At 49.9% G+C, this 25471-nt stretch overlaps 1 protein-coding gene across 1 annotated transcript; it reads left to right on the top strand.

Annotated features, from left to right (window-relative positions):
• Positions 1–6717: 6717 nt before the first annotated feature.
• EVX1 (even-skipped homeobox 1) lies at positions 6718–10194 on the top strand (the record flags this gene model as incomplete). The annotated part of the gene is made up of 3 exons (XM_082333973.1): positions 6718–7156; positions 8686–8936; positions 9664–10194. 3 exons carry the CDS (start codon positions 6718–6720, stop codon positions 10192–10194), a joined length of 1221 nt encoding a protein of 406 aa, XP_082190099.1.
• Positions 10195–25471: the final 15277 nt, after the last annotated feature.

Genomic DNA, 25471 nt, shown 5'->3' with positions numbered 1-25471 from the left:
TCAGTCCCCTCTGTCCTTGTCCAGGGGACCGCAGGTTTCACAGACAGGGGGCAGAGAGGTAGTGGTCAGGCATTGGGGATCCAGCACCCCAGATGCAAACCTGAGCATTTCTGAGTCAGGCAGCAGTGCTGAAGCACTTGGAGCTCAGGGAGTCAGGATGGATGTTCTGTTTTTGTGGGACAGATCCAGCCTGTGGTTGCGCATTCTTATCCCCAAGGGCCATGCACAGAGGTGTCAAGCCAAAAATAAACCAGGCAGCCAAACCTGCTGTTAGGATGCGCCACAGTAACTGATGATGCCATCTCAGCTTGGCCAGCTATAGATGAAGTTTCCTGAAGATGGGACTGGAGGTTAAGGGGTTAACATTTGACTCTTGATAGTAAAAACTAGGTAAGATTTTCCTTCAACATGCCCTCTGGTTCCATATTTGAGTTTTTATGTGTGTTTGTTTTAGGGAGAGTTTGAATGAGGCTGAGATGGACAAAAACTGAACAAACCTTCTGTATCAGTGCAACTGCTTCTCTTGGGACACTCAGTCTCAGCAAGGAGTGAGGGAATTGCCGTCGAGATGCCTACCCTAGGTGGCTGGGTTTTCCTTTTTATTTTCTTTTTATTTTCTTTTTTCCTCCTTTTCATTTGTTTGTTTCAAATATAACTTTTCCTTTCCTTGTCATCCTAAAGGAGTGTCTTTACACGTGTCTGTAGCTTGTTCCCATGGGGTCAAATCTGCTCCTTTTCAAATCAAAGATGAAATCACCCTTTCATTACAAGAGGCTCACAGGTTGGTCTCTGGAGTAAGATACCTGCTTCTGCAATTTCCCGAATTGCAAGAGGTCCCTCAGCAGATCCTGTACCCCTTGGACACCCGTATCTCCGAAAGAATCTTCAGTAGGGATTTCTCACCCACTCTCTAGGGATGAAAAGAGTCCCCAGGATCCAGTATATGAGCTGGGATTTTTGCATCCATTTTCTCTACGCAGAGCAAATGAGGATTCAATTCCCACCTCTTAGGGTCAGTCTCCAATGCTCTGAACCACAGCTACGCCCCTCTCCCACTTGCTGATAAGGCTCCGTGTAAAAAAAAATCTTCAGCCCGGTGAAAATACCAGGATTTGGCCTATCTGGAGCAGAACCAGGCCTAAAGCCGCCAGCACGGCTGGGAAGGGAAGGGCTGCAAGAGGGCGCAGACAGCCGCTGGCTCTGACCATGCGCCGCTTGTTTACAGCAGGCAGGGATGACACCGTGCATTGCAAACGCCCCTCGTTTCAGCCATTTCCTTCCGGGAAGGGCCGGGAAACCCTCTGTCCCGGGGCCCTGCCGCCGGCCCGGGGGCGGCGGCGGCGGGGAACAGCGGGGTCCCCCCGGGGGCGGCCGGCCGTGGGTGCCGGCGCCCCGGCGAGGAGGGCGGGCGGCCGGTGGGGTCAGAGCCCCGGCCGGCAGCACCGCTCCTCTCGGTCCCTCCTGGGCCGCCGATTGGTTTTAATAAAGCAGGACACGGAGTTTCAGCAAACCGAGCCCTAACACGAGTCCGGGAGGGTGGGTTCTCCCCCCCCCCCCCGGTTAGCTCCAGGTCGTGAGGCTGCTGGGGGCGAAGGGTGGGAATACAGTGGGAATAAAAGGGGCGGGTTTGGGTACAGGAGAACACAAGCGAAACACCAGACGCCGTTGCACGTCTGGAGCAAAATACTAAATGCGGTGAAAGGCTGTGTGTTCGCCTCTGACATTCCTGCGGTTTTCTCTTGCTGATGCTACATCCCCCCTTAAGGCTCTTCTTTCGGGCGTCTAAAGACCCCCTGGAACCCCTCAGCGTTGCTGTCAGAGATGCTCCACCAAGAGATGCTCGCACCAGGTCTCAGGCGACGCCGTCACCCGCGGGCGGGTTTCGCGACGATGCCCAGCGCGGAGAGCTGCGAGCTCGGTTCTTGATAAATCAAATCTAAAAAGAAATAATAATTTATAAGAAGCCTCGTCACGGGAGCCACTGAAATACTGTCAATTTGCATTTACCTGTGCCTTCCACCGAATTAAATTCACACCATAAATACTCTTCTGCTTTCAAATCAGGGAATTTGCCATGCAGATCGTGTTTCTGCTGCTCTTTCTAGCATTAAAAGATTGCCGCAGTTTTATGGCTCTCGACGAGTCTGGAAGCGATAGCAATTGAAATCGAAAGCCCAAATTCCTGCACGATTTACTCACTGCAATCAGTAAAGCAGCAGATCTAGTTTCCACGGGAAAACTTGTCCTGAATGTCCTAGGAGCGGGAATCGGGCCCTTTTTTTTTCCCCCCAGGTTTTGATCTGTGAAGGTAAAAATCTCCAGAGCCTCCTGCGGTGGCAGGGAAGCACGGCTTCCAGCAGCCAACAGGTAAAAAAAAAATCCGGAACAGGCAGATGCCCTCCGTAGAGGTGCCGGGATCCGACATTCAGAGCTACACAGAGGCAGAAACGTGTCCCGGATCGGATCCTGTAAATACCATTACATGATCTGCCAGGCACATCCCACTCACGGCTCTGTCCTCGCTCTCTTCCACGCCACTTGCGCGCTTTGTGCTGTCATTGTACCAGCCTGTCTTTACACCCCAGAATAATGCGCCTATTATTCTCTTCTCTCCAAAGCTTCCACCTCTAACCATGTCGTAAAAAATAGCCTTAATAAAACAGTGATAATTACGCCATTATTGTTAACACTACCCATTAAAAATTTAAAAATAGGCGTTCTGGTTTGGTCACCCATTTGTACTGCGTCTCGGTTTTTGCGGCACTAAATCGTTCCGCGATATGTCAAAACTTTTTTCCTTTTTTAAAGACGACAAGACCTGTTTTTTTTTTTTTTTTGAAGAAACTGGAGGCGCATCGTGGCTTCACAGTCGTAATTGGACAGTATCGGTCAAAAGTTATTGACACCCTGTTGACCGGCGAAGGAAAATAAATATCCCGCGGGTAAGAAGTGTGTGATGTGTCTTTCCTTCCCCAGGCTTAGCACTTTCAAGGGAAATGCCTGATTTATGAGCATATCACTCTAGCAATGTTTTAATGTCCCCCTATCATTTCCTTGAGTTGGGAAGGGGGGGTGTTTCGTTTTTGCTGTTTGTGTACGAGGCACCTTTCAGCAGCGGTAACACTGAAATCGGCGTATTACCCTTTGAAGGCGGTCGCCCTGGTCTCGCCGCGGCCGTGTATCAGCAAGGAAAGCTGTAAACTCGGAGAAATAAATCAGTTTGAAAAGTTTTGAGGATAGTTATGACATCCTGGCTGTGACCAAGCGAGCGAGAGAGACTTAATAGGTTTTAAATCTCGGTCTGGAACAGGCAAGGGGGGGGGGGGGGAAAAGAAAACCCCGTAGAGATACACGTTCTGCCTGGAAATTAATCCCAAATGAGGGAGTCTCCTTCCAAATCGGGCTTGACAGATCTGTGGGAAACACTAGACAGAAGGCAGAGCGCCGGGACCCCGCATTCCCGGCGAGGCAAAGCTCGGCCGCCGCGGCGGGGAGCGGGACGGGGCTCCTGGCTCCGCCACGCCGCGCCACCGGCTCGTCGGCGTGAGAGGGGCTGTGGCGGCGGCACTCTTCCTGGGGGACGGGAAAAGAGACATTTTAAGAAGCCTTTGCTAATCCAAACTAAACCCACCCCAAAACTGCGAGTCCAACAGAGCCTTCTGTTTGTTGGTTTTGGGGTTTTTTTTGGTTTTGTTTGTTTTTGTTTTTGTTTTTTTTCCCTTAGACTCCACTCGGGCCTTTAACTCTCTGTGTTTACCCTTGGCAAACAACTGCGTGTGTATGTGTGCGGGGGTGTGCGTCTGTCCGTGCGGGGGTGTACCGCAGCCTGTGTTGCTGCGGACTGAGACAGACCGTCCGTGGCAATGACCATCATCTCGGGCTCAACAAAACTTCCCACCCGAGGTACGTGACGGGTGGCATCCTGGTGGGAACGGATTAAGAATGGGGTGAGGAAGGAGGCAGCAGCGGCTCGTAAACGAAAATGATAAAATTTGAGGGGTTCGGCCAGCATAATCCACGGGAACCATCCCCAGGGCTCCAGTCTGCCAGAGACAGGATTTCCCATTAACTTCCCCGCAGTCGTCTTCATCGCCCGCTCTGGGAGCGCTCCCTCGTATTCTGAATTCAGCTCCCGGTTACTGATTTATTCAGAACGAGACATGAATACCCCTCTTCTTGCTGCCCCCAAACTCGTAGTAATGGGGAAATCCTCTCCGTCTGCTACAGACAACAGCCAGCCCCCTCGGACACGGCTACCTGCCCGAGCGAGGAAGGAGGCTGGAGGTGAGTTTCCCCGGAGGCTGGGGTGTCCTGGGCCTCGGGGGAGGCCAAGCGTTTACCCGCCCCCCCCGGAGGTGCCAGGGAAATCAGCCCCCCAGCAAAGCGCGGCGAGGATGCCGCCAGCCGTGGGAAGCGGCACCAGCGCCACACGGGCACAGCGCTGCCCGGGCGCCCCCGCCTCGCCTCGCCTGGCCGCTCCGCACCGCTCCGCACTGCTCCGCACCGCTCCGCGCAGCGGGACCTGGCGCACCGCGGCCACCGGGCGGGCGGGGGAGCCGGACTGCCTTACCCATCCATCCATCCTCCATCCATCCATCCATCCATCCTCCCATCCATCCATCCATCCATCCATCCATCCTCCCATCCATCCATCCATTCGTCCATCCATCCTCCCATCCATCCATTCATCCATCCATCCATCCATCCATCCATCCATCCATCCATCCTTTTCCATCCTTCCACCCACCCACCGCCTGCTCCTCCAGCAGCCGGGGCTGATCCTGCTCCCCCGGCTCCTCGCTCGCACAGCCCGAGGAGCAGAGCCTGGCTGCGGCAGAGGGGTGGGCGGCGGGGGTCCTCGTCCGCAGCTGGAAGGGCACCCACCGGTCTAGAGGCTGGCAAGGGAGAGAAGGGAAGAGGAATTTAGCAATGAGTTTTCAATAAATTGGCAAAGCTTGGGAGCAGTGCAGGCGTCGCACGTGTGATGAAAAGCAGCGCAGTTCGGAGCGTGGTGTGCGCATGATGCGTGTGTGTGCGTGGAAACGGGCGTGCGTGTCTGCACAGGGAGAAAGCGAGATTGGTGGCGATAGCCCTGTAAAAATTCCTGGTTTATCCCCCTGAAATCAGTATGCTTATTGCTGGGAGCACATCTTAATCCATGCATCCGGCGGACCGGGAATCCTATTTGCGTGTTCGTGTGTTTGTTTGTCTCCCTGCATCGTGCCCTTCTTGCTCACAGGGCTAGGACAGAAAATCCCAGCGTGGTCCCTATCGCGCTGCCTGTTCCCCACCGAAGCAACGTCACCTCAAATATGCCAGTAAATTCCTTACCGGGTTGGGAACGTAATTGGTTGAATGTTTTCTGTAACCTGACTAGCCAATAACACTCCGAGAAAAAATTTAGAACAACCTAGTTACGACAGATGGTGAAAATGACTTGACACTACACGTGTGAGTCAATATTAACTAGAGATGAGATCCTTGCCGCACTCATTAGGAATATCATCATACGCCAAAGAGACTACCTGTGCCGCTATATTTACGGTACAAGGTCCCTTATTTTCAGACAAGTGCTGCCCAAATGGTTGCCCTTGTCATTTCTGTTTTAACAACATCTGCTAGCTAGCATAAGCTCTGGCCTTGATAACTTGCATTTCTCTGAGCCTGAATTATTCTTGGCGGACCTTCTTCTTGCAGTTTTTCCTCCTGAAAGCAGATAATAATTTATGCAAAACGATTAATTAAAAAGGAGAAAGGGGAGGAGACGTAAAACCCTCTTAAAAGCGCAAGAATCGTGGAACAAATGGAAACTGCGAAGGAAGAAATACGATTAAAGGATAAACAGCAGATAGCCAGAATAACTACAGCTACGAAAAGTGAAGTGGTTGTATCTTTTCAGCCGTAAAACGTAATAAATACGTAACCGCATTTCCGAATTTTAAACTAGCCTTTTAATCTCAGTCAACAGAAAGCAGTAACGGTTATACGAATAGGAACCGATATTGAACCAGACCAAGAAGTCAAAGCTATTTCTGCATTCAGATGTCAGCAGCGCATTTCCTTATCCTCAAGTTTGCAAAGGATTCTTAAAGCCTTATACATGCGGTTATGCGGAAGCTGATTGCCAGCAATAAATAATGCATCCGAGGAAGAGGCTTGAGCACGTATCTTCTCACTTCCAGGATGCGGCTAGGGATCTTCGCCTCAATTCTACATCGAGGTTGTGGCTTAAAGCAGTCAAAAGGCTATTTAATTGCCAGGCAAGGCTTCCCCCCGCGGAACTCGCTCCGCATGTTACAACCTCTTTGCAGCTCAGCTCCATATGCATCTCTTTTTCACACTTCCCTCTCCATCTCGGGCTCCTACACCTGGTGCATCACGCATTTAGCCCATTAGCTCCGGCTCTTCCTTTCATCTTCCCCATGGCAGACGTTTCTATTTATCCACTGGCAATCAATGTGTGGCGTCACCGGTGGTACTGTAATGACGACTGCACCATTGAGGATGACAGCTTAGAAAGAAGAGGGCAATGGTGATCCCTCCCAGAGCAGCACAGCAGAGTGTAGCGCTCGCATCACAAGGTCACCCTATCTCACCGCTTGCACCTCTGCATTGGCAGGAGAGGGCTGCTGGGTTTGCACAGGGCTGGGGCGGGAGCGGGAGGGAGGGGGGAAGAGATCTGGATTTTTTTTCCCCCCTCCCTTAAGGAAAGCCACAATGGAAACCAGGAAGGAGATGGTGATGTTTCTGGAAGGGACACAACTTGGCGCTCTAGTTGGCAAGAGGGTGCCTAATTTGTCCGAAGCAGTGGGGAGCCCCGCTCCGGAGCCGCAGGAGAAGATGATCCATCGGAACTGCCTCAGCCCCAGACCTGGCCCCTTGTCGTCCCGGGAGAGAGGAGGAGGAGGAGGAGGTGGTGGCGGAGGAGAAGACGAAGAGGAGGTGGAGGTGCTGCCAGGGACAGGGACGGTGCCGGAGAGCCGCTCGGCGGCGGCAGCACTGCTTTCGGCCGGACAGCAGCCCCCCGCCCCGGAGCCCCCCTCCAGCAAAGGGCAGCAGAGCAGCTCGGACACCGAGTCGGATTTCTATGAGGAAATCGAGGTGAGCTGCACCCCGGACTGCGCCACGGGGAGCGCCGAGTACCAGCACAGCAAAGGTACCCAACTCCTTCCCATGCCTCCGGCCCCCCGCCCGCTCCGGGGCTGGGGGGCAGCACTGGGGGGGGGCGGGGGGGCTGCCGGAGGGGGTCTTCCCCTCGCCAGCTGAGCGAGGGGCAGCGAAGTCGGGGGGAGTGTGTGGGGGATCTCCTTTCCTGGCTGATTCCTCAGCTCCCTGCCACGGGGAGGCTTGTTTGGGAGTCAGAGGACACGACACCGGGCAGCCCCCGCGTCCCTGGAGGGGAGCCAGGCTTCCCGCCGTGGATGCATCAGGTCTGCAGCTTGTCTCGTAGGACCCCCTTGGCCAAGACCACCACCCACCCTCTCGCCTCCATCTTTTTTATTGTTTTTATCCTTCCCCAGCGCCTGGACAGTGCATGCTCCAGGAAATCCCTTCCGAGCCTCCTCACCGGCGGGGTTTTTTGTATGTGTTGAGGGGGGGAGCAAGATCAAACGAGTTTTCTGGCCGAGAGCTGTTTGTGGTTTTGCAGGGTGAAATGTGCCCGGGCGAGTGCGGAAGCGCCCATAAAGACCGTAAAATCGCTCGCCGACTCCTGCCTGCCCCAAGTGCGGCAGCGAGGTCCTTGTTTGCACGTTGGGTTAAAAAAAAAAAAAAAAAAAGAAAAAAGAGGGGGGGGGGAAAAAAAAGAGGAGAGGTCCAAATTACCTTGTCACTTCTATGTCTCGGTGGCGCCAGCTCGGAAATGGTCCCAATGAATTAATTGCCTTTGGTCTCGGGCACAATGAGGGAGAGTTGCATTTGAAAGCAAACGCAGCGGCCAGGCCCCTTTTCCCCCTGCCCCCACTCCTTATTCCCACCTTCCCAGCCCCGCAGAGCCCCCCCCTACCCCGACAACAACCCACTTCTCCCCCCTCCCCATTCCTCCATCACTTCAAGAAGAAGCCGGGAAGCGCGGAAAGCGCTGCCTGCCCTCTCTCGTCCCTTAGAGGCTCGTTGAAAATATCCCATCCTGGGCTTTGGAGGCTGAGCGGAGAGTCCCCGAGGCCTCACCGAGGCCTCACCTCCCCCTGGGAGGGAGCAGGGTCCCTGCCTGCCGGCTGCTCCGCTCCTGGGCCCTTGCTGGGCTGGAGGAAGGGGCGGCGGAGCCGTGGGGCTGGGGCGGCGGGCACACCTGCCTTGCCGAGCCCCTCAGGGTCGGGGGATGCTGCGGCGGCCGCCTCCGGCTTCACAGTGCGGGAAGCGAGCGGGGGGCGCACCGAGCAGACACTCCCAGGACGGTGTGCGTGTGTTTGTGTGTGGTGGTGGTGGTGGGAGCAGGTAGCCTTCCAGACAGAGTGAATAAGCACCCGTCAAACCCTTAATCGCTGTTGCATCCCCTTCTCCCTCTTCCCCGGTCCCTCTTGGATGTCTCCCCAGCATCCCCAGTGCACCCGGGCAGGCACAGAAAAGGCGAATGGGGAGGGATGGGGGGGAGAAGGGAGCTCGCTGGGGAGGCGATCGGCGAGCATCCCTCCGTGCCCGCCCGCCTCCGAGCGTGTGTCCCTCTGCTCCGGGCTCCCCACGCAGGGCCGTGCTCCGAGGCGCTGGCCGGCAGCCCCAGCGGCGGGGGGGATCACCCCAAGGGCAGCGGAGGCAGCGGCGGCTCCCAGGGCTCGCTGGCCTGCAGCGCCAGCGACCAGATGCGCCGCTACCGCACCGCCTTCACCCGCGAGCAGATCGCCCGGCTGGAGAAGGAGTTTTACCGGGAAAACTACGTGTCCAGGCCCCGGAGATGTGAACTGGCGGCTGCTCTAAATCTGCCAGAAACCACCATCAAGGTACGCACAGCTCGGACATGTTTCCAATTAGCACGATATAAATCTATATGGCCAAACTTCCTTGCAAAACTCGGGAAAGCACTTCGCCAGCACAACCCTCCCTCTGCCCCCCTCCCCGCTCCCGCCCCTTTCCTGGCCCTACTCGCACCCTGCAGCAAGCAGCAACGCGGGAGACGGGATACGGCTCCCGGAGCCATCCCAGCCAGCACCGCTAATCCGGCCTCTCCCCAGCAGATTATTTTTAATCCTCCCTTCAGTCCAGTCCAAACCTCGCTCAGCTCTTGGGGGAGGGAAGAGGAAGCCAGTAGCAGCTCTTGTTTTGCTCTCCCTTTGCTTTGCCTTTTCAACAACGTTTGCACGTGAAAATAATACCGGTAACAGCCAGCCCAGGTAGTTCTGGCTGCAAAAGGGCAGCAAGGAGGCAGAGCTGCCGGGCTCGCCCGGGGCCGGGGGGTTCAGCAGGACAAGCCCTAGCAAGAAGAAAGGCAACCGAGCGCCCTAGAAGGGCTGCTCCACTGGGTCTCCCTGTAGATTTATAGGGGCTTAACCGATCCCTCCGTACGTGATGACAACTCCCTCTGGGAGCGAGAGCTGGCGCCGCTCTCCCCTCGCCGGCAGACCCGAGCCCGCCCGCATCGCCCCGGGGCCGGGGCCGGGGCCGGTGCCGGCGGCCGGGCGGAGCGGGGCGGCGGCGGGTGACGGCTCTCGCCTCCCTCTCTCCCTGCAGGTTTGGTTCCAGAACCGCAGGATGAAGGACAAGCGGCAGCGCCTGGCCATGACCTGGCCTCACCCGGCCGACCCGGCGTTCTATACCTACATGATGAGCCACGCAGCGGCCACCGGCAATTTGCCCTACCCGTTCCCGTCCCACCTGCCCCTGCCCTACTACTCCCACATGGGCATCGGAGCCACATCGGCCTCTGCCGCCACCCCCTTCAGTACCCCCCTGAGGCCGCTGGACACCTTCAGGGTCCTCTCCCACCCCTACCCGAGACCAGAACTGCTCTGCGCCTTCAGGCATCCCTCTCTCTACCCTGCCCCGACTCATGGACTCAGCAGCGCCGGGGGCAACCCCTGCTCCTGCCTGGCTTGCCACAGCGGCCAGTCCAACGGGCTGGCGCAGAGACCCTCCGGATCAGACTTTACCTGTTCGGCCACAACCAGGACTGACTCTTTCCTCACTTTCACACCCTCTGTGCTGAGCAAAGCCACCTCAGTTTCCATGGACCAGCGAGAAGAAGTACCTTTAACGAGATAAACGCTCCTCTCAGGGTTATTAAAAACTCGCCCCTTTCCCGGGCTTCCCTTCGAGTTAATGTACCTACACCCGATGTTTATTTAATCGTGTTCTCTCCCCAGACGTGGACACCTACGGAAAAAGAGACTAAAAATAGCTCAATCTGTGAAGGATTTACATTCCAAAGCGGGGGGGGGGGGGGGGGAAGGGGGAGAAAGAAGAAGGAAAGAAATGACTAGTGATTTATCTCTGAGAAGGATTTGAGGCACGGAAGAGGAAGAAAACCAACCCGAATGAAATACACTTCGGTAACCTATAGAAATGAGCTGGGACTTTCTTTTCCATGGATAGACTTCTTACCAAGGGCTGGGGCTTCTGCGGGTCACAGCAACAAACCTTATGCACAAACCTACGAAATGGAGAAGGAAAATCTGAAATACTTGAAAGAAACATTATCTTGATAACGAAATGGCTTGTGCGCATGAAGAAAGCAAAGATGTAACCTACCAGAGTGTTCAGAAAATAAGAACAACGAGCAAACAGCAAAAACAAAAGGTTTCTGGATGGCAACTCAACAGTATTATCCAGTTATCTCTATAGAGAAAAACAATGCTTTACCATAAAGAAAAACTGACATTCTGTACATTACTTTCGTGGTTTAATCGCATTCTTTACTCTCCCTTGTCTCCTCCTTCGTTTCGAGCAGAAATCCAGCATTTCGCCTCCTCTTTCATTCCAACTTTTATTTTTAAGAGGCAGACTGGAATTGGCAGGGAAAAAATACGAGCTCCTGCCTCTTTATGGGTCAGAGCTATTTGTCCTTTAAATAACAATGTCCTATTATCAGTCGCTGAAATGTGCCCACACTGACGAAATTAGCAAGTGATGTATATGTAAGGAGGGTTTTTGAATATCGAATGTATAATGCTCTGTGAGCAGAGACCCCGTGCCAAACGCTAACAAGCCGCCAAGGGAAGAGATTAGGTGACAGGGAGCACAACTCCTTCAGACAATCACCAGTCTGTAAATTGGAGCAAAGGCGATTTCCCTTCCTTTGTACTTCAGCCTTCACTTCTCTCATTGACTTTTCCTTGCTGCATCTTCTTTCTTCCTTTTTTTTTTTTTTTTGTATTTAATTCATGCGTTGGGTTTTGTGTTTCCTTCCTCACCCCTAATCTTTGCATTTCTATGTGTCCTTCACACTGGTCCCTCTTCCTTCTTAAGGAGTATTTCTTTCACAAGCCCCCCACGCCTCCTCTTTCAGGTATTTCGGAAGGAGGTAGCATCATTGCTTTTGCTTGGATTTCTGTCAACCTAAAATTAAAAAAAAAAAAACAAACACGGACACCGGGCTGGGTAATAGTTTCTTCCAAAACCGGAATTGCTTATTTCATTCTATTTTAAAATAGCCCAAAGAACACACTGTCATAATTTGTTACAACAACAATAACAACACGGACAACGATAATAACAACAGACACATTTTAACAACGTATCACCCATATTTTTATTGTGTTTGTTTAAAAAAAAAAAAAAGTGTTGCTTAAGACGAATTTCACCTTCGTGCAGTTTCTAATAGTTACAGTCCAACAAGCAGGAAAATAAATGCTGGACAGAACAAAGACGTGTTGACACCTCCGCTATCTACTTTGTGTTAAATTGCTGAGGAGCCTCTGGTTTATTGTCACACCGGAGACTTTTTGTCCTTAGGGCAGGGAGTGAATAGCAGCCTTTCCCTACAGCGTGATGGAGAGCAGGGAAGAGACACGGGCGTGCCAGGATATATTTTTCCAATTAAAAAAAAAAAAAAAAGTGTTTATTTGAGCTTTTTAAAAACTGATCCAAAGTCACCATCTTTAAATCATTAAGGGCAGATTGTTCCGCCCTTTCTGAATGAGATGTCCTCATGGACATGGAAACCGATGGCCCTTTTTGGACACTCACAAATAGATTCTCCCCCCCCATCCCTCCGGAAATAACAATTGCAAGCAGCGTCCAAGGGCAGCGCCGAACGACACCCGAGCTTTGCAAGCCTTTCCCCTCCTTACTCCGTCTTTTAGCAGACAGGAGAAGAAGGACTCCGACCAAAGGGGAGCTGCGGAGCGAGTGCCTGATACAACCCCCACGGCGACCCCGGGGGAGGGAAAGCGCTGAAGAGGCCGGGGGGCAGCTGAGGGCTGCCCAGCAAAAACGGGGGGGTCCTGGATGGCCCACGCCCCCCCTTCCCCGGCCAGGCGGAGGCACCTGCTGGCCGCCACCGCCGGGCAGGACGCGGGCAGGGATGCTGCCTGCTGCCGTGGGCCGCCTGCGGAGAGACCGCGGCGCCAGGGCGCTTCTTGCAAAATGCCCAGTTCGCAAAATGCCACCGGCTAGGGCGCAGGGCAATATGTATATATATATATATTTTTTTTTTTTTTTTCAAATGCATATATTTTATATATCTAGGTGTGTGCGTGAAAGGGACTATTTAACCCGCTGCTTACCGCTTCCACCCGTCAAGGGGACATCCCCCCTGAACGAGCGGGCAGCAGGGAGCAGAGACCGGGAGCCTGGGACGCGGCCGGCCCGCAGCCGGCGCGGTCCCCGCTCTCCCCCGCTGCTCCGGGCGGCCACCGCCGCCCTCCCAGCCGCCCGTTCGTGGAGGATGCTGCGGCAAAGGGCGGCTGTGAATTTCTCCGTGGCTCGGTCACAGGGCAGAGATTGCCTGCGACAGGTAAATAGGCTGCGGGTCGCAGTAATGCCAAGAGTATTTTCAGTTAATAGAGGAGGGAAAATGAGGTGTCTGGAGCGATATTGGAAAGTACAAGATCGATGATCCGTCCTCGTGTCCAATCAGCAGCCTTTAATTGACTGTATTTTCTAGGTAATTGAGCCGCTGTGCTCCTAAATTGAAGTGGAAGATATAACAATACATCTCACTGGGAGGAATTACTCATTACTTCATAATGAAATTTTCCTTTTGCTGCGTGGGGCCGCCGCCGTTAACGCCTTCGCCGCCGGTGGGGGTGCCCGCGGCCCCCCGCGGGGCGCCGGCTCCGGGCACGCGTGGGGCACCGCCGGCGGCGGGGGCAGACACGGGGCAGCCAGCCGGCGGCAGGCTCTGCCTCTGGCCCCCGGACACTGCCACCAGGCAGGGAGGTTTCCCTTGCCTCGCCCTGGCCGGGGATGAGACCCTTGGAGGAACCCGGGTGAGGCCGGGGCCGGGTCCCCGCGGGGAATTGCCCTCGCCGCTGCCGCGCAGGCAGCGCTGCCCCCGGGGAGGCGGCGGCGGGCGGCCGCCCCCCGGCACCAGCGGGAGCGGAGCTGCCTTCGGGGCACCCCCATGTGCCGCATCGGCTCCGCTTCCCAGCCAGCCAAATTCAGCTCCGAAAGGCCTTCCCCGCCTTGTTAGCGTTTGATTGATTGTCTTATTAAAGCGTGTTCTTGTAAGTGTGACCGAGCTGATTGCACTGCATATGTTTGGGATAATGCTAATTTTAAACAACTGAATAATAATAATACGAATAAAAAAAGGACCAGAAGAGGAAGAAGATGAGCTCCAGAGAACGGGTTAAGCCTAAACGATCCCGGGGAGCCGTGCTGTAACTCGCGCATTAAATTGCTCCGTTACTATCAAGCCGCTCAGCCCTTTTCGGCTCTCCTCAGCCCATCTTTGTTGTGTCTTATGTGTCACCTCCCCTGCCATTAAGTGAGAGAGCGCCGAGGCTGCCGCTTACTTTCCCGTCTCAGGCTATATGTTTTTATTAAGGTTGTATGATTAAACTGGATCGGATCTGCTTTCCCAGCACTATTCTTTACTCCAGCGCCCAAATCATTAGCAAATCGGCTTTCCGGATTTCACATTTTCTGCTCGGTTGTTAGGTCGTTTGCCGGCACCTGCAGAACGGCATGCGGCTCCTTTAGCTTTTGGCTTGTATATCTGAAGGACCCTTTTGTTTTCTATTATTCTCCTGCTCGCCTGACTACTTTATTTCACTACTGAGTTTAGCCCCTGAAAGCCCCCTCCACCATATGTCACCCCAAGGCCCGCTGTCCTGCCGCTCACAATAGTGTCACCCTGGGGTAAAGCCGACGTCAGGATGAGCTGGAGTCTCGTTAACACAAATGGCTTCATTTAGGCGCATCAGGTTCCTCCGTAAAGAGGGAGGGAAAGCGGTCCCACGTCCTTTTGCTGCATCCTTCACCCCGGAGCCCATCGTTTGTCGCCTGCTCCGTTCCAGATCTTCTCGCTGTTGCTTTTGTAAGGCGAGAGGGTCCCGTCCCCGCTCGCACCCGCGGGTGGGCTGCCTGCCCTGCGGCCGTGGCCAGCCGGTACCGGCGAAGGGCTGCCGTTAGGGGAGGTCCCCCCCACCCCCGAACTGGTCCCTGTCTTTAGAAAGTTCTTCTTTTTTCTTTTTCTTTTGAGTAAGAGGATGAAGAAATTGCTAGTTCAGAATCTTCAAAGAAGAAAACAAATATATCACAGCATCTGGCCTCCAATTCACCGTTTTCTTTTTTGTTTTCATCAGATAAATTGAGAGTACCTACGACCAAGAACGTAGCGCAGGTTTACATTAATATTTACAAACCCCATTTTAAAGACTCTCCATCGGTGTAGTGCATGCACATATACGCACAAAGCAAACACACAAAGTAATTTTCCCTGCTGCCCTCTCTGCAAAGAAGTGCCTGGGACTTCAGAGACAGAAATTGCCACTTAAGAACATCACATGAAAGTATTAAGTAATTATTTAAAACAAGGCTGTTTAGAAAAATATTTGTATTTATTGCAGCTGCTCGATTGGCCTCGTTAAAGCTGGGGAGCATTTAAATTGTGTTACAGTCTCATTTAAATCCAGTTTCGTTCCAGCAGGCTGCAAAGCCTGAATAGAACCAATCACTCCATAATGATGATGAATGAGAAATTAATTCAGATACAAGCAAGACAATTTAGGCCTTCATCTGTTTAAATAGCCTTCCAAGATTATTCGCAATTGCAGGTCACAGATTTAATCAATTGTCCAATCTTGTGAAAGTCATATCCTTGCATCTTCATCGAGATTATTTATAGCGTGGCGAAGCCCAGTGAAAGGTATACGCTCTTAACAGGAACAATTACTTAAAGGGAAGCGTTTGCAAAATGAAAAACAAATGCCTCCGTGGGCAGTAAATGATCGAACGTCTCCTCGCTCTCCTGGCACATCCTCCCGGCCTGAGGAAGGGAGCGGAGCTGCAGGTGGGGTGTAAAGGGGACCATTGCCAAACTCCAGCCCCGCCGTATGTCGATACGGGGAGGATAGAGTTTCTTGGGCTCCGCAGCCAAACCATCCCCGCCAGACGCCGCTCCTTCGTGGGCCACCCAGCCCCATCTCCGCGGGGCCGTGCTTTGCTCCCGAGAGCGATGCCTGCAGAAGGGACACGTTAAAAAGCAGCTCCCACCAACCCGGTAACACACAAACCGCGCTGCTGCTCAGCCTGGGGATGCCAACCCCGGCTGCGGGGTGGACTCTCATATTCTGCCTCTGACTGCCTGTTCGAGATATATATATAGATATATATATATGTGTATGTACCACCAGCCCTGCTTTCGCCCGAGCCCTGCGCCTTCCCCGGCCGGGGAGCCGGGGCGCGGTGCCCGCCTGGCGGGGCATGGGGATGGAGGCGGCAGAGCCTCCCCCCGCCTCGCCTGGGGAGGCCGGCTCTTCCCTCGGGCTTGGGCGAGCCGCACCTGGAAAAGCCCAAGGTCGCGAATAATTCAGGGTTGATGGAACCTTTCCGAAAGTTGAAGCAGGCCATTCGGTAATGGGGAGAATTGTTGCATTTCTTGAAGGAGAGCTGGAAAGCAGGGGAGAGGCCGGGTTTATTCCTCAGCGTCCCAGTGTGTAACTCCCTCCTCCTTCTCCAAACGCAGACCCGTCTACCTGAAGCCTTGATCTCCCCCCGGGCCCCGAGGCGCTGCCTGGAAGGGCCGTTCAGGCTCCTGCCCGAACTCGAGAGGTGATCCCGGCCTTGGAGAATCACCTGCTGCCCCGAAGAGGCTCACCCCAACGCACAGGGAAGGCAGCCCGAAGGGTGTGTTAGGGGGTAGGCCCCAGCCCCGCGTCCCTTACCCACGGGAGCCTGAGGGTGGGAGCACCGAGCGCCCGTGGGCAGCGCGGCTCCGCCGGCCCCGTCTAACTCCCGGGGCCGAGGAGTCACCGGAGACCCCCCGAAGCTTGGCCGCAGAGAGGGGTGCTCACGCTGCCCACGGAGAGGTGGGTTTCCCGGGTGGGAGCGTGAGAGGGTCGGCGGTGACACGTCCTCCCGGAGAGCCGGGAGCCCCGTGTCCGTGCAGTTTTCCCGCACCTCCAAGGGGAGCGTGGGGCGCACCCCCCCACGGGCACGGCTGCGGCGGGGAAACGCGGGGGTTTCGGGCAGCGGGCCGGGCCGAAGGAGTCGTGCGGGTGCGTGGGTGTGTTACGCGTGGGTGTGTGGCCCTGCTCCCCTCTTCGACGAGGGAACCTGGAGCAACGCCGGTGCCTAAAACAAAAGCCTGACTACAGGACCCCCGGAGCCCCGAGGAGCCAGTCTCAGCGGCGGACTTTGATGCATCGCTGTCCAATTAGTGCCTTTAATTGGTGTCCCCGGGGACAGGCAACCCGGGAGCGGGGACGGCGAGCGCTCTCCCGGCAAGCCCTGCCCGCTCGCAAGGTAACAAATAAATAACCCGGCCGGGCGGCACGAATCCTGCATCCCTCCGAGCATCCCTCCGAGCAGGAGCGGCGAAACGACCTCGCAAACCTGAGACCAGCCGCCCTGCGGGGCTCCGTGCCCACGGACACCCGTGTGCCCAGGCAGGGAGGGGCGCGGGGTGTAGCTGCTCCCGCATTTACCCCAGCCTCCGCGGCCAAATCCCTCTCTCGCTGCGGAGGGAGGGGGTCATCAGCGTGGAAACGACGCTGCTTAAAATATACCGCACGTTTCTTTCCAATTTGGCTAATGAAGGTCGCCTGTTAAGCGTAATTTTAGAGGTTAAATGAGGCTGGCTGCAGATTTAAAGACGCTTGATAAAACGTCTTATTTAAATGACACGTACTGTATATATAGATGCCATTACAGCGGTCTCGATTTACCTTGGGGGAGGAGAAAACAAAACAAATACACAAACAGGCAGGGAGGAAAAAGCGCCGCCAATTTATTCCAAACCAAAAACGCTCGGTCGAAAAAGGAATTGATCGCTTCATCCATCAAACGTATAAAATACATTTCTGAGATCAGAAGTCGCTCGGAAAGAGAGAGAGGCGGGGGGAAAGTTCGTACTTGACAAGAACCCTCAAAAGGGGCGTGCTAGAAAAAAAAGGGAATAAAAGACAGCTGTCACTGGAAGCTCACCTTGACGCAATTCTGGTTTTCTTTTATTTTCTTTTTTTCTTCTTCTTTTTTTCTTTTTTCCCTTCTTTTTCCTCGGGTAGTTGTACAACGCTCTAAGAAAAAAAAAAAATCACCTGAAGCCAGAGGCAGATGAGATTTTTTGATTAATAAGGAAATAAATTTGGCAGAACGGAAAGCGATGCTGACTTCTCCATCCCGCCGTTCGCGGAGGCGCCTCTGGGGAAGGCAGGTAGTTCCAGGCTGCCTCGGGAGCCAGCAATCCCTGGTACCTGGGTACACCTCGAAACTCAGTCACCAGACTTTTTACGGGAAAGCATCTCTGATCGCTATTTGTAACCTGAACTATTTTATTTGCTCTTCTGCATTTGCGTTTGCAGCGTTAAAATATTGTCATTTTGCCACGTTCTTCCCGAGCAGCAATACAGTGTTACATTAGGAGCACCTTTTACGTCCAGTCCCCAGAAGCTAAGACCCAGATCTGTGGGCATGAATTGCCACCAAAAGTCACAGCCTGAAAATGCCGCTTCCCCACTCTGCAGAGAGACATTAACTTGCACCGGGATGAGTGTTCTCAATTTCTTATCCAAGAGAAAAGACCCTAACACTCTGTTCAGCCAATTCTCCCAGTAGCTTGATTTCACCTTGCTAAATTTTCATTAAAAAACTTTTACACTTTCTACGTTGCCTGCCTGGGACCAAATTCTGTAGGTCCTAATTCATCCCAAAATGCATTTTTGCCTACTTAGGGGAAGTTTTCTTACTGCTATTGCAGTGAAGGATCAAAGATGAATTACAGAGCAAATAAAGCAACTACTATTACTAGATCCACATGATTAATATGTGGCCTTGTACTCCCATAGACTGTGAATCACTCCTGGGAATTATCCTACAATTATTCTAACGTTTACTCAAGCCTGTGTGCTTCAGGGAGAGGTTTTCTCTAATGTGGAGATACTGAGTCATAGGTTCCAAAACCACTTTCCACAAATGACCTGACCTGAAGTAAAATTTAATCCAAACCCTAAAGGTCTGATTTACTAAACCTTCAGCTAGAAAGGAGCACAGACTTGCCTCCTCCGACAACTGCAAATTAAGTAGAAAATCATACAGAAAAGAGAAGGAAAAAAAAGAAGAGGGGGAAAACCCTAGCTTTGTCAATGTTTATGCTCCCCTTGCAGTCAGCTGAAATGTGGACTGGGATCTATTCTGGAGGCAGGAGAGCACTCAGCCAGTTGACGAGGATTGGTTTGGCTCCAGATGATGTTCCTAACCTGTGCTTGGCTCAGCAGCGATGTGGATTTGAACGAGTGGACAAACCTGAGTGTCTCAGCCGTCCCAAGCAGTGCGTTACTGCCCATTAACACTGGCTCACGAGGTACAAGAACATAGAGAGTGCATGACCCTATACCCCTCTCCCTCTGCCTTGGCAGTCACAGCTTCCCACCTGAAAGCCTGCCTGTCGTTTGGGTCACAAAGGCAGGTTTTCACAACAGAGCTGTACTGCAGCACTGAGCGACTGAATCGTGTGTTGCTGGTAAGGAGGCAGTTACTCCTGCATCTATTTACCTCATTTAATCTAATCTAACTTCAGATCATGACACCAGGTCCTCAAAGAAAAAAAAGCAGTAGCATCACTAATTACGGTTCCCTACTTTTGATGTCAGTAGGGCAGCCGACACCCATATCTCTGACACATCTACCAATTTTTGTATTACAACATATTCCAGTTGGCCACTTGTATCTCAAGGACTGTGCCCAAGCATTAGTAAGCTAATAGTGCAAGACAGATGGGAAAAAGGGCAACATGACCTCCACTGTCTGCTCCGCAGAGGAAAAGCCACATTTGCCAGTGGGAGTTTACTTTGGGATCTCCAGGTCCAGATGCAGGAATAAGAGATGCTGATACTAAGTGTGCTGGCTCCCAGTGCTGATCTCCCCGGCATTGTCCCAGGCGATATTGCCCAAACCAGCATTCCCCAGTAAACCTAAACCACACTTAACACCGCATAGGGGCAGTCACCTGAGATTTGGAGCAAGGGATGAACAGCCATATCGCGCAATTTTAGCATATTCAGAATCTTACGTGATTCCTACATCTAATGCAAATTTTGTACTTACTTTGTCTTCACCTCCAGCCTCCCTCTTTAGCCAAAAGAAAGAAACTCCAAGGTCTGATTTTAAACTTCTCGATACCCAGGTGGGCAGTTAAGGTGACATTTCTACACCATGATGCACGGCTTCATGGTGATGTGGCAACACCATATCGTTGGTATATAACTCCACCAAGGGCAAAATCATCTATCCTGATAACCCCAATCACTTTTTTATGCAGGAGCATAATGCTCACAATAGCCTCTCCTTGAAAAAGCAGTTGTAAAGTTGAGCATCTGTGTGCATGTTGTTTCAATTTGTCATAACCACCCCTTCAGCAAGGGATGTTATTTGATGTCTACTGTAATCTGCCACACCAGTAGAAATTAGCGAGTTGCTGTTATCACCTCATATTGATGCTTTTTCAGTAAGTCTCCAAGAAGTTATTTCCCAGACTTGTTAAAATTTTGCTTTATAAATTGATAGTTTAACTCTAGAAGAACCTACAGCTTGTTCTGTACATCACAGATCATTAGATTTCTCCCAGTTACTTTTTACTGAGCCCTTTACTTGACAGCGAAAGACTTTCAAAGCAGGTGCCTGATGTGACCTGCCATATCAGCTTATGGAGAATCTTGGTAGTATATGCCAACCATGATTCACTTGCAAAAGCAAACAGAATAGACCAGAAAAAAAAACCAACAAAAAGAAGCTTCCAGATTTCTTTATTTCTAATAAAAATTGTTCAGCAATTTATCCTTCCGTTCTTCTCAGCTAAATTACTGAACTTTTATTATCCATTATTTTCCATGAAAGAAGTTTACTTACTGTAGTAAAGTATTTCTCTATCTTCACTCTGACAACCTAAACAAATGAAATTTGTGTGACTTCTTCAGTTATTAAGCTCGGAGTGAGGCTTTCTCTTACAGCATCTCCAATTTTACAGTCTCCTTTCTCAAAGCATGGAAGCCATAACAGCATACACATTGTGAGGGTATTTAGCATTTGTTCCAGCAGCACTCTGTCTTTTTATTTCTATTTAATATTTCCTGTACAGTCAACCAAGAACTGCACTAGCCCAGAGGCAGTTCTACAGCACTGCAACGGGGCTGCATGTTCACACACTTCTCCACTATAACATTGCTTTTCTCTACCTCTGTCTTCTAGGACGTGTTCCTCAGTCTGTAAAGACAGCTTACATCCATTGTTCCTAAATGTCTTATTTTATGTTTTGCAATATTTAGAACCTGTTTTTTTGTCAGGTAGAATTTCTCTGTGGCATTTGTGTACCTTGGCTGCCCTGTTACCTATAAGAACACATTTACTAGAGGAAAAAAAAAGGATTGTAGCCCTTTGAGCACCATCTTCTTTTCATAGACATGGTAACTGCTATGTAGGTATGCGGGTGTCACGTACACAATGTGGCACATTCATCCTTGACACAAATTTGATCCACATTAGGTAGGTACATACTTCTGACCGCCCGATTACAACAGCCAGCAGTGCTGAACACGCCAGTCTGTGCTGAACCTCGTTAGCTGTAATCCCATTCCACGATGGTGTCTATACTGGCAACTCTTTTTTGTGCTCATTAAATCAGCCAATTCTTAACTTGCTTAAAGTAGTCTTTGACACCTACCGATTAGAGGTACTGTATAATATAGGGATACTCTAGAATACATTAGGATTGGAATGTTGTGGGATAACTTCCTTACAAAAGCTGAGGCTGAGACATTTATAAACTAAACCCATAATCTCATCAAAATAAATCAAATGTGCAATGCCAAAACCTATTTTTCATAGAACTATGTTGATTGACATAACTTATATTCCGCTCCTGAATTCTTTATTAAATTCATCCCACTTCAGTTTTGCTTTTATTTGCTTTTATATTAGTGCCATGCTAATCAGCCCACAGTTACTGGGTCACCTCCTTCTTTCCTTCTGAGTAGAAGAACAACATTCTCTCTTTTGAAATTTCACCAGTATTCCAAGATTTCTTGCAAATAAACATCAGAGTTCTCCTCAATCACTTCTTTAAAGATTGCAAATTCATTGGTAATTATTCCTCTATCCTGCTAGGCATTGTTTAATATCCTCTTTAGTTTATAGTCTTATAAAAATACTTATTCTTCCTCTTTTGTTAAGATTACATCAACCTGCTTTCCAAATGAAGATTAAAACTCTGGTTTTCCACTTCCAGCTAGTATCAGATCTACACTGTTGGGAAAATTTCTTTTGTTTTCAGTATACTTTAGAACTTTTTCTTACTGTATATATATATATTACCCCTGGATTTTTCCTGTTGTCTTCAGCTTCCCTTATCAACTTCCTGCATTTTATAGCATTTAATGTACACTAATTGCGATGTAATACAGTTTCCTCTGCATGTTGTATGGTGATCTTTTTACTTAGGGTATTTGCCTTCATTTCACTTTCTCCCAGGACAGTTCTGAAGTTATGAAGCTGCCCTCCACATAGATACTCCTCAGTATTGCTCATATCCAATGTAATTTCCGGTCTCTAGCCACCCACCAGTTTCCAGTCTAAAAAATAATTCACCCTAACAAGGTCCAAAAAATACTTTTTTTTCATGCTGGACAACATGCCTTTCAAGTTGGGGAATTACCCATGATTTTTAGAAACTATCAGTGATGGTTTACTGCTAGCTGCATGAGATAAAGTAGCACACATGCTGAACTGAGTTTGTCCAGATGCTACCATTTTTATTCCTAGATATTGCAGACAAATGTTTAAGAGGTAATTCATCCCATTCTCGGGTTTGATTTGTGACACACCTCTGTCAGCATCCCTGGTCTTTGTTAGTTAGTACATCAATCCATATGTTTTTGAGACCTTTTAGTTGTGAGTTATAATTACCAAGTTGGTCTTCCCTCCTTCCGCTCACTGCTTTTACCTACTCTATCTGCTTATCCAGGTTATAATCTGAATGTGACACTCCGTTCACGTGACTTGTCCCACCAGCTGCTAACGATGCTGACTGTATCTTTTCGCTAATAAGACTTTCCTGTTCCTTGACTGTGTTATCCACACACCCTACCACTGTTGTAGAAGAATCCAAAATATTTCTTTTCTTCACATTCTTTGTTACATTGCTTCAAAGTTTGTTGTTACTATACCATATTTGCAACTGGAACCATGTTTCTATCTTCAGCTGTCTTCCCTGGAGCCATTGTACTAAAACGCTCCTGCTGTTCTAGCTAATTCCCAGCCACTCCCTCACCCATGAACAAGACACACTATTCATACAGCCTCTCTCCTATTAGCACATGTCCCATTCTTCCGCCAAAGCAAAAGTTCTGCTTCAGACCAGAAGCAAAGTCCTGAGGACACTTCAGATTTTCGCTCTTTGTAACCTGTAAGCGTGGAAGGATCTCTGAAAGGTTTGTACGGATATTCATCTAGCCGTTCCTCTTGTTCCCTTCTCAAATCCCCAAGGTCTTTCTTTAGCCCTCTGCCACTAGTTGTAGTGAGCATCAGAGTGGACACTTCCAGGATGACTTCACAAACATGTCTGCTTATATAGTGCATTGATTCTGATTTTTTGAACATAATCATTTTGGTCACTTCAATGTCTTTTTGGCTGTTTGCAACCTGACGGGTACCTGATTGTCACTTTTTAATCTCTGCATGCTGTTTAAGCCCATGTTTTCGAAAGCCTATGGCACTAAGGATTTGGTTTAGCAAAGGATGGCTACATGCCCATAGCCCTTAGTCAATAGCTTAGGGTTTTGTTGATCTCAGTCTATTTCAGTTCAGTCCTTTTCTGGCAACTTTTATGTTCCCCACAGCTTTCTCATGTCATCCTGTGCCACCATGGAGACCTTTAGTGCAATGCTCAGTGATGAAAATTTACAATTGAAGGTACACGGATGCATTAAAACAAATATTAAATTGTATCTTTGAATCGGAATAGTTCTTCTAGCACTTTTCTGAAGCTTTTCCTAATGTGTCTGCATCCTTTCCAAAGTGAAGATTGTATTCTAATGATGGATTTATGCTACACAGATTTAAAAAACCTCTCTGTGCTTTCTACCTCCATTTGAATTACCCCTCTGAGCTACTATATCACCTTGGGAATTCATGTTCAGTGATTCTCAATGCTTCAGAGGTTTCAACCCTTTCAACCACAGGCTGCCCCAGATCCACATCCTGTGATAAAGCCAAATGCGGAATCAGATGTGGGGCCATTTACCATGTGATCCAGGTAATTTAGTCAAAGTGACATGTCCTTAAAATATATTTATGTTCAAAGAAATTCACACGCTTTTTCAGCAATTCCCCCCCTGAAAATATTGATAAAATTAATGAGCAGTGGTGATCCATAGGAGAACTGCTGGAAGATCTGTGATAGTTCTCCCTTAGGTGAGGACTGTCTCCTCTGCTGATCTATTAGTTATCTGTTTTTCAACCAGTTTAATATGTGTTACACTCAAATAGTATTACTTTTTATATCAGAATCTGGATTAAATCAAAAGGCATTCAGAGTCTGCTACAGAAATGCAGATATCTTTGCCAACCAAATATATTATAATTTAAAAAAAAAGGCAGATCCTATTAACAGGATTATTCCTTAATAAAGCAGACAAAGAAAAAAACACTTCTGGTGACAATTAGTTGTGTTGCCATCTTCTGATTCTTTGTTGGTTGCATCTTACATTATTTTTTCTATGGCTCTGCCTGGGAGCAACTATTCATTTTAACTTTGGTATGCTGATTTTTTTTTCCATGCTCTTTGAAACTCCCTCTGAATTACAAGATTTGCTACACATCTTTAATACACCCTGTATTCTTCAATGACCCATGGCATTCTTTGAAAGGAAGTCTAGAATTCAATTCCATAGATAGGTTATCTACTCAATTTGATCATCTGCATTTGCAGACTGCTCTTCAATCAAGCACACTTGGGACTTTTTATTCCATTATTTCAAACTCTTCTATCTGTTAGCAGACAGGCCAGAACAGTTTTGCCAAATGGACTCATTTTGATCTTGCTATTTGAAATGTGCAGAGCTTTGAATTTTAACCTTGGGCAAGGCGCTTGCTGTGATTATGTTGTATTCAGCTCCACTATCTATTTGGAATTCACTTTTTATCCATTTCTTTCCAGTGTCAGAAGCCAACCTGCTATAGAATATACCGGTGTAGATTTAATTAAGAGACTTAGTAAAACCTTTGTTTCATTAACAGAGCTTCAGCCTCCAGCTGCATTTTGCTATCAGAGATTGGTGCCAACACCTTTGCATTGCATCAATTCTTTCCAGTATCGCAAACAAAGCCGGTCTCTACACCATGCTTCCCCTTGCAGTCTCACATTCAGTTTGGGCATGTGTTTTCAATTGTATGCTTCATTCTTTCAGCGCTTATTAGATACTTGGATTAAAAAAACATGCTTTCTGCTGTGTTTCAAATACCTTTGCAACTTTGAATTTGTCTCTCACATTAAAGTTGCGGTGGCCTAGTTATCCTTTATTTTGTCACAGAGAGTTTTGTTTAGTCTGTTAGTCCGTTAACATTCATCTGATTTGGCTTTACCACGCAGACTGATGACTTAATGGGACAATCATTTCAACAAGGAGGTAGTTTCTGCTGAACAGAATTTATTTCTTTGAAAGAGCTTTTTTTTGCATGGGTCTTCTTTCTGCTGCTTTGTGTAACACATCCAATTCCCCTTGTATTTATTTTCTTCACTTTAAAAATCTATGCTAAACTTTTCCATACTTCTAATCATTCATTAGTTTTGCATCCTTCTGCTATCCTTTTTGCAGTAACACAATATTGCAGGTAAAACCATACTACCACTTCCCTCTCATGTTGTAGTATTTCCAGTAATATA

Source organism: Platalea leucorodia (assembly GCF_965183815.1).
Source record: "Platalea leucorodia genome assembly, chromosome: 1".
NCBI lineage: Eukaryota > Metazoa > Chordata > Aves > Pelecaniformes > Threskiornithidae > Platalea > Platalea leucorodia.
This window is presented reverse-complemented; position numbering and strand designations above follow the sequence as displayed.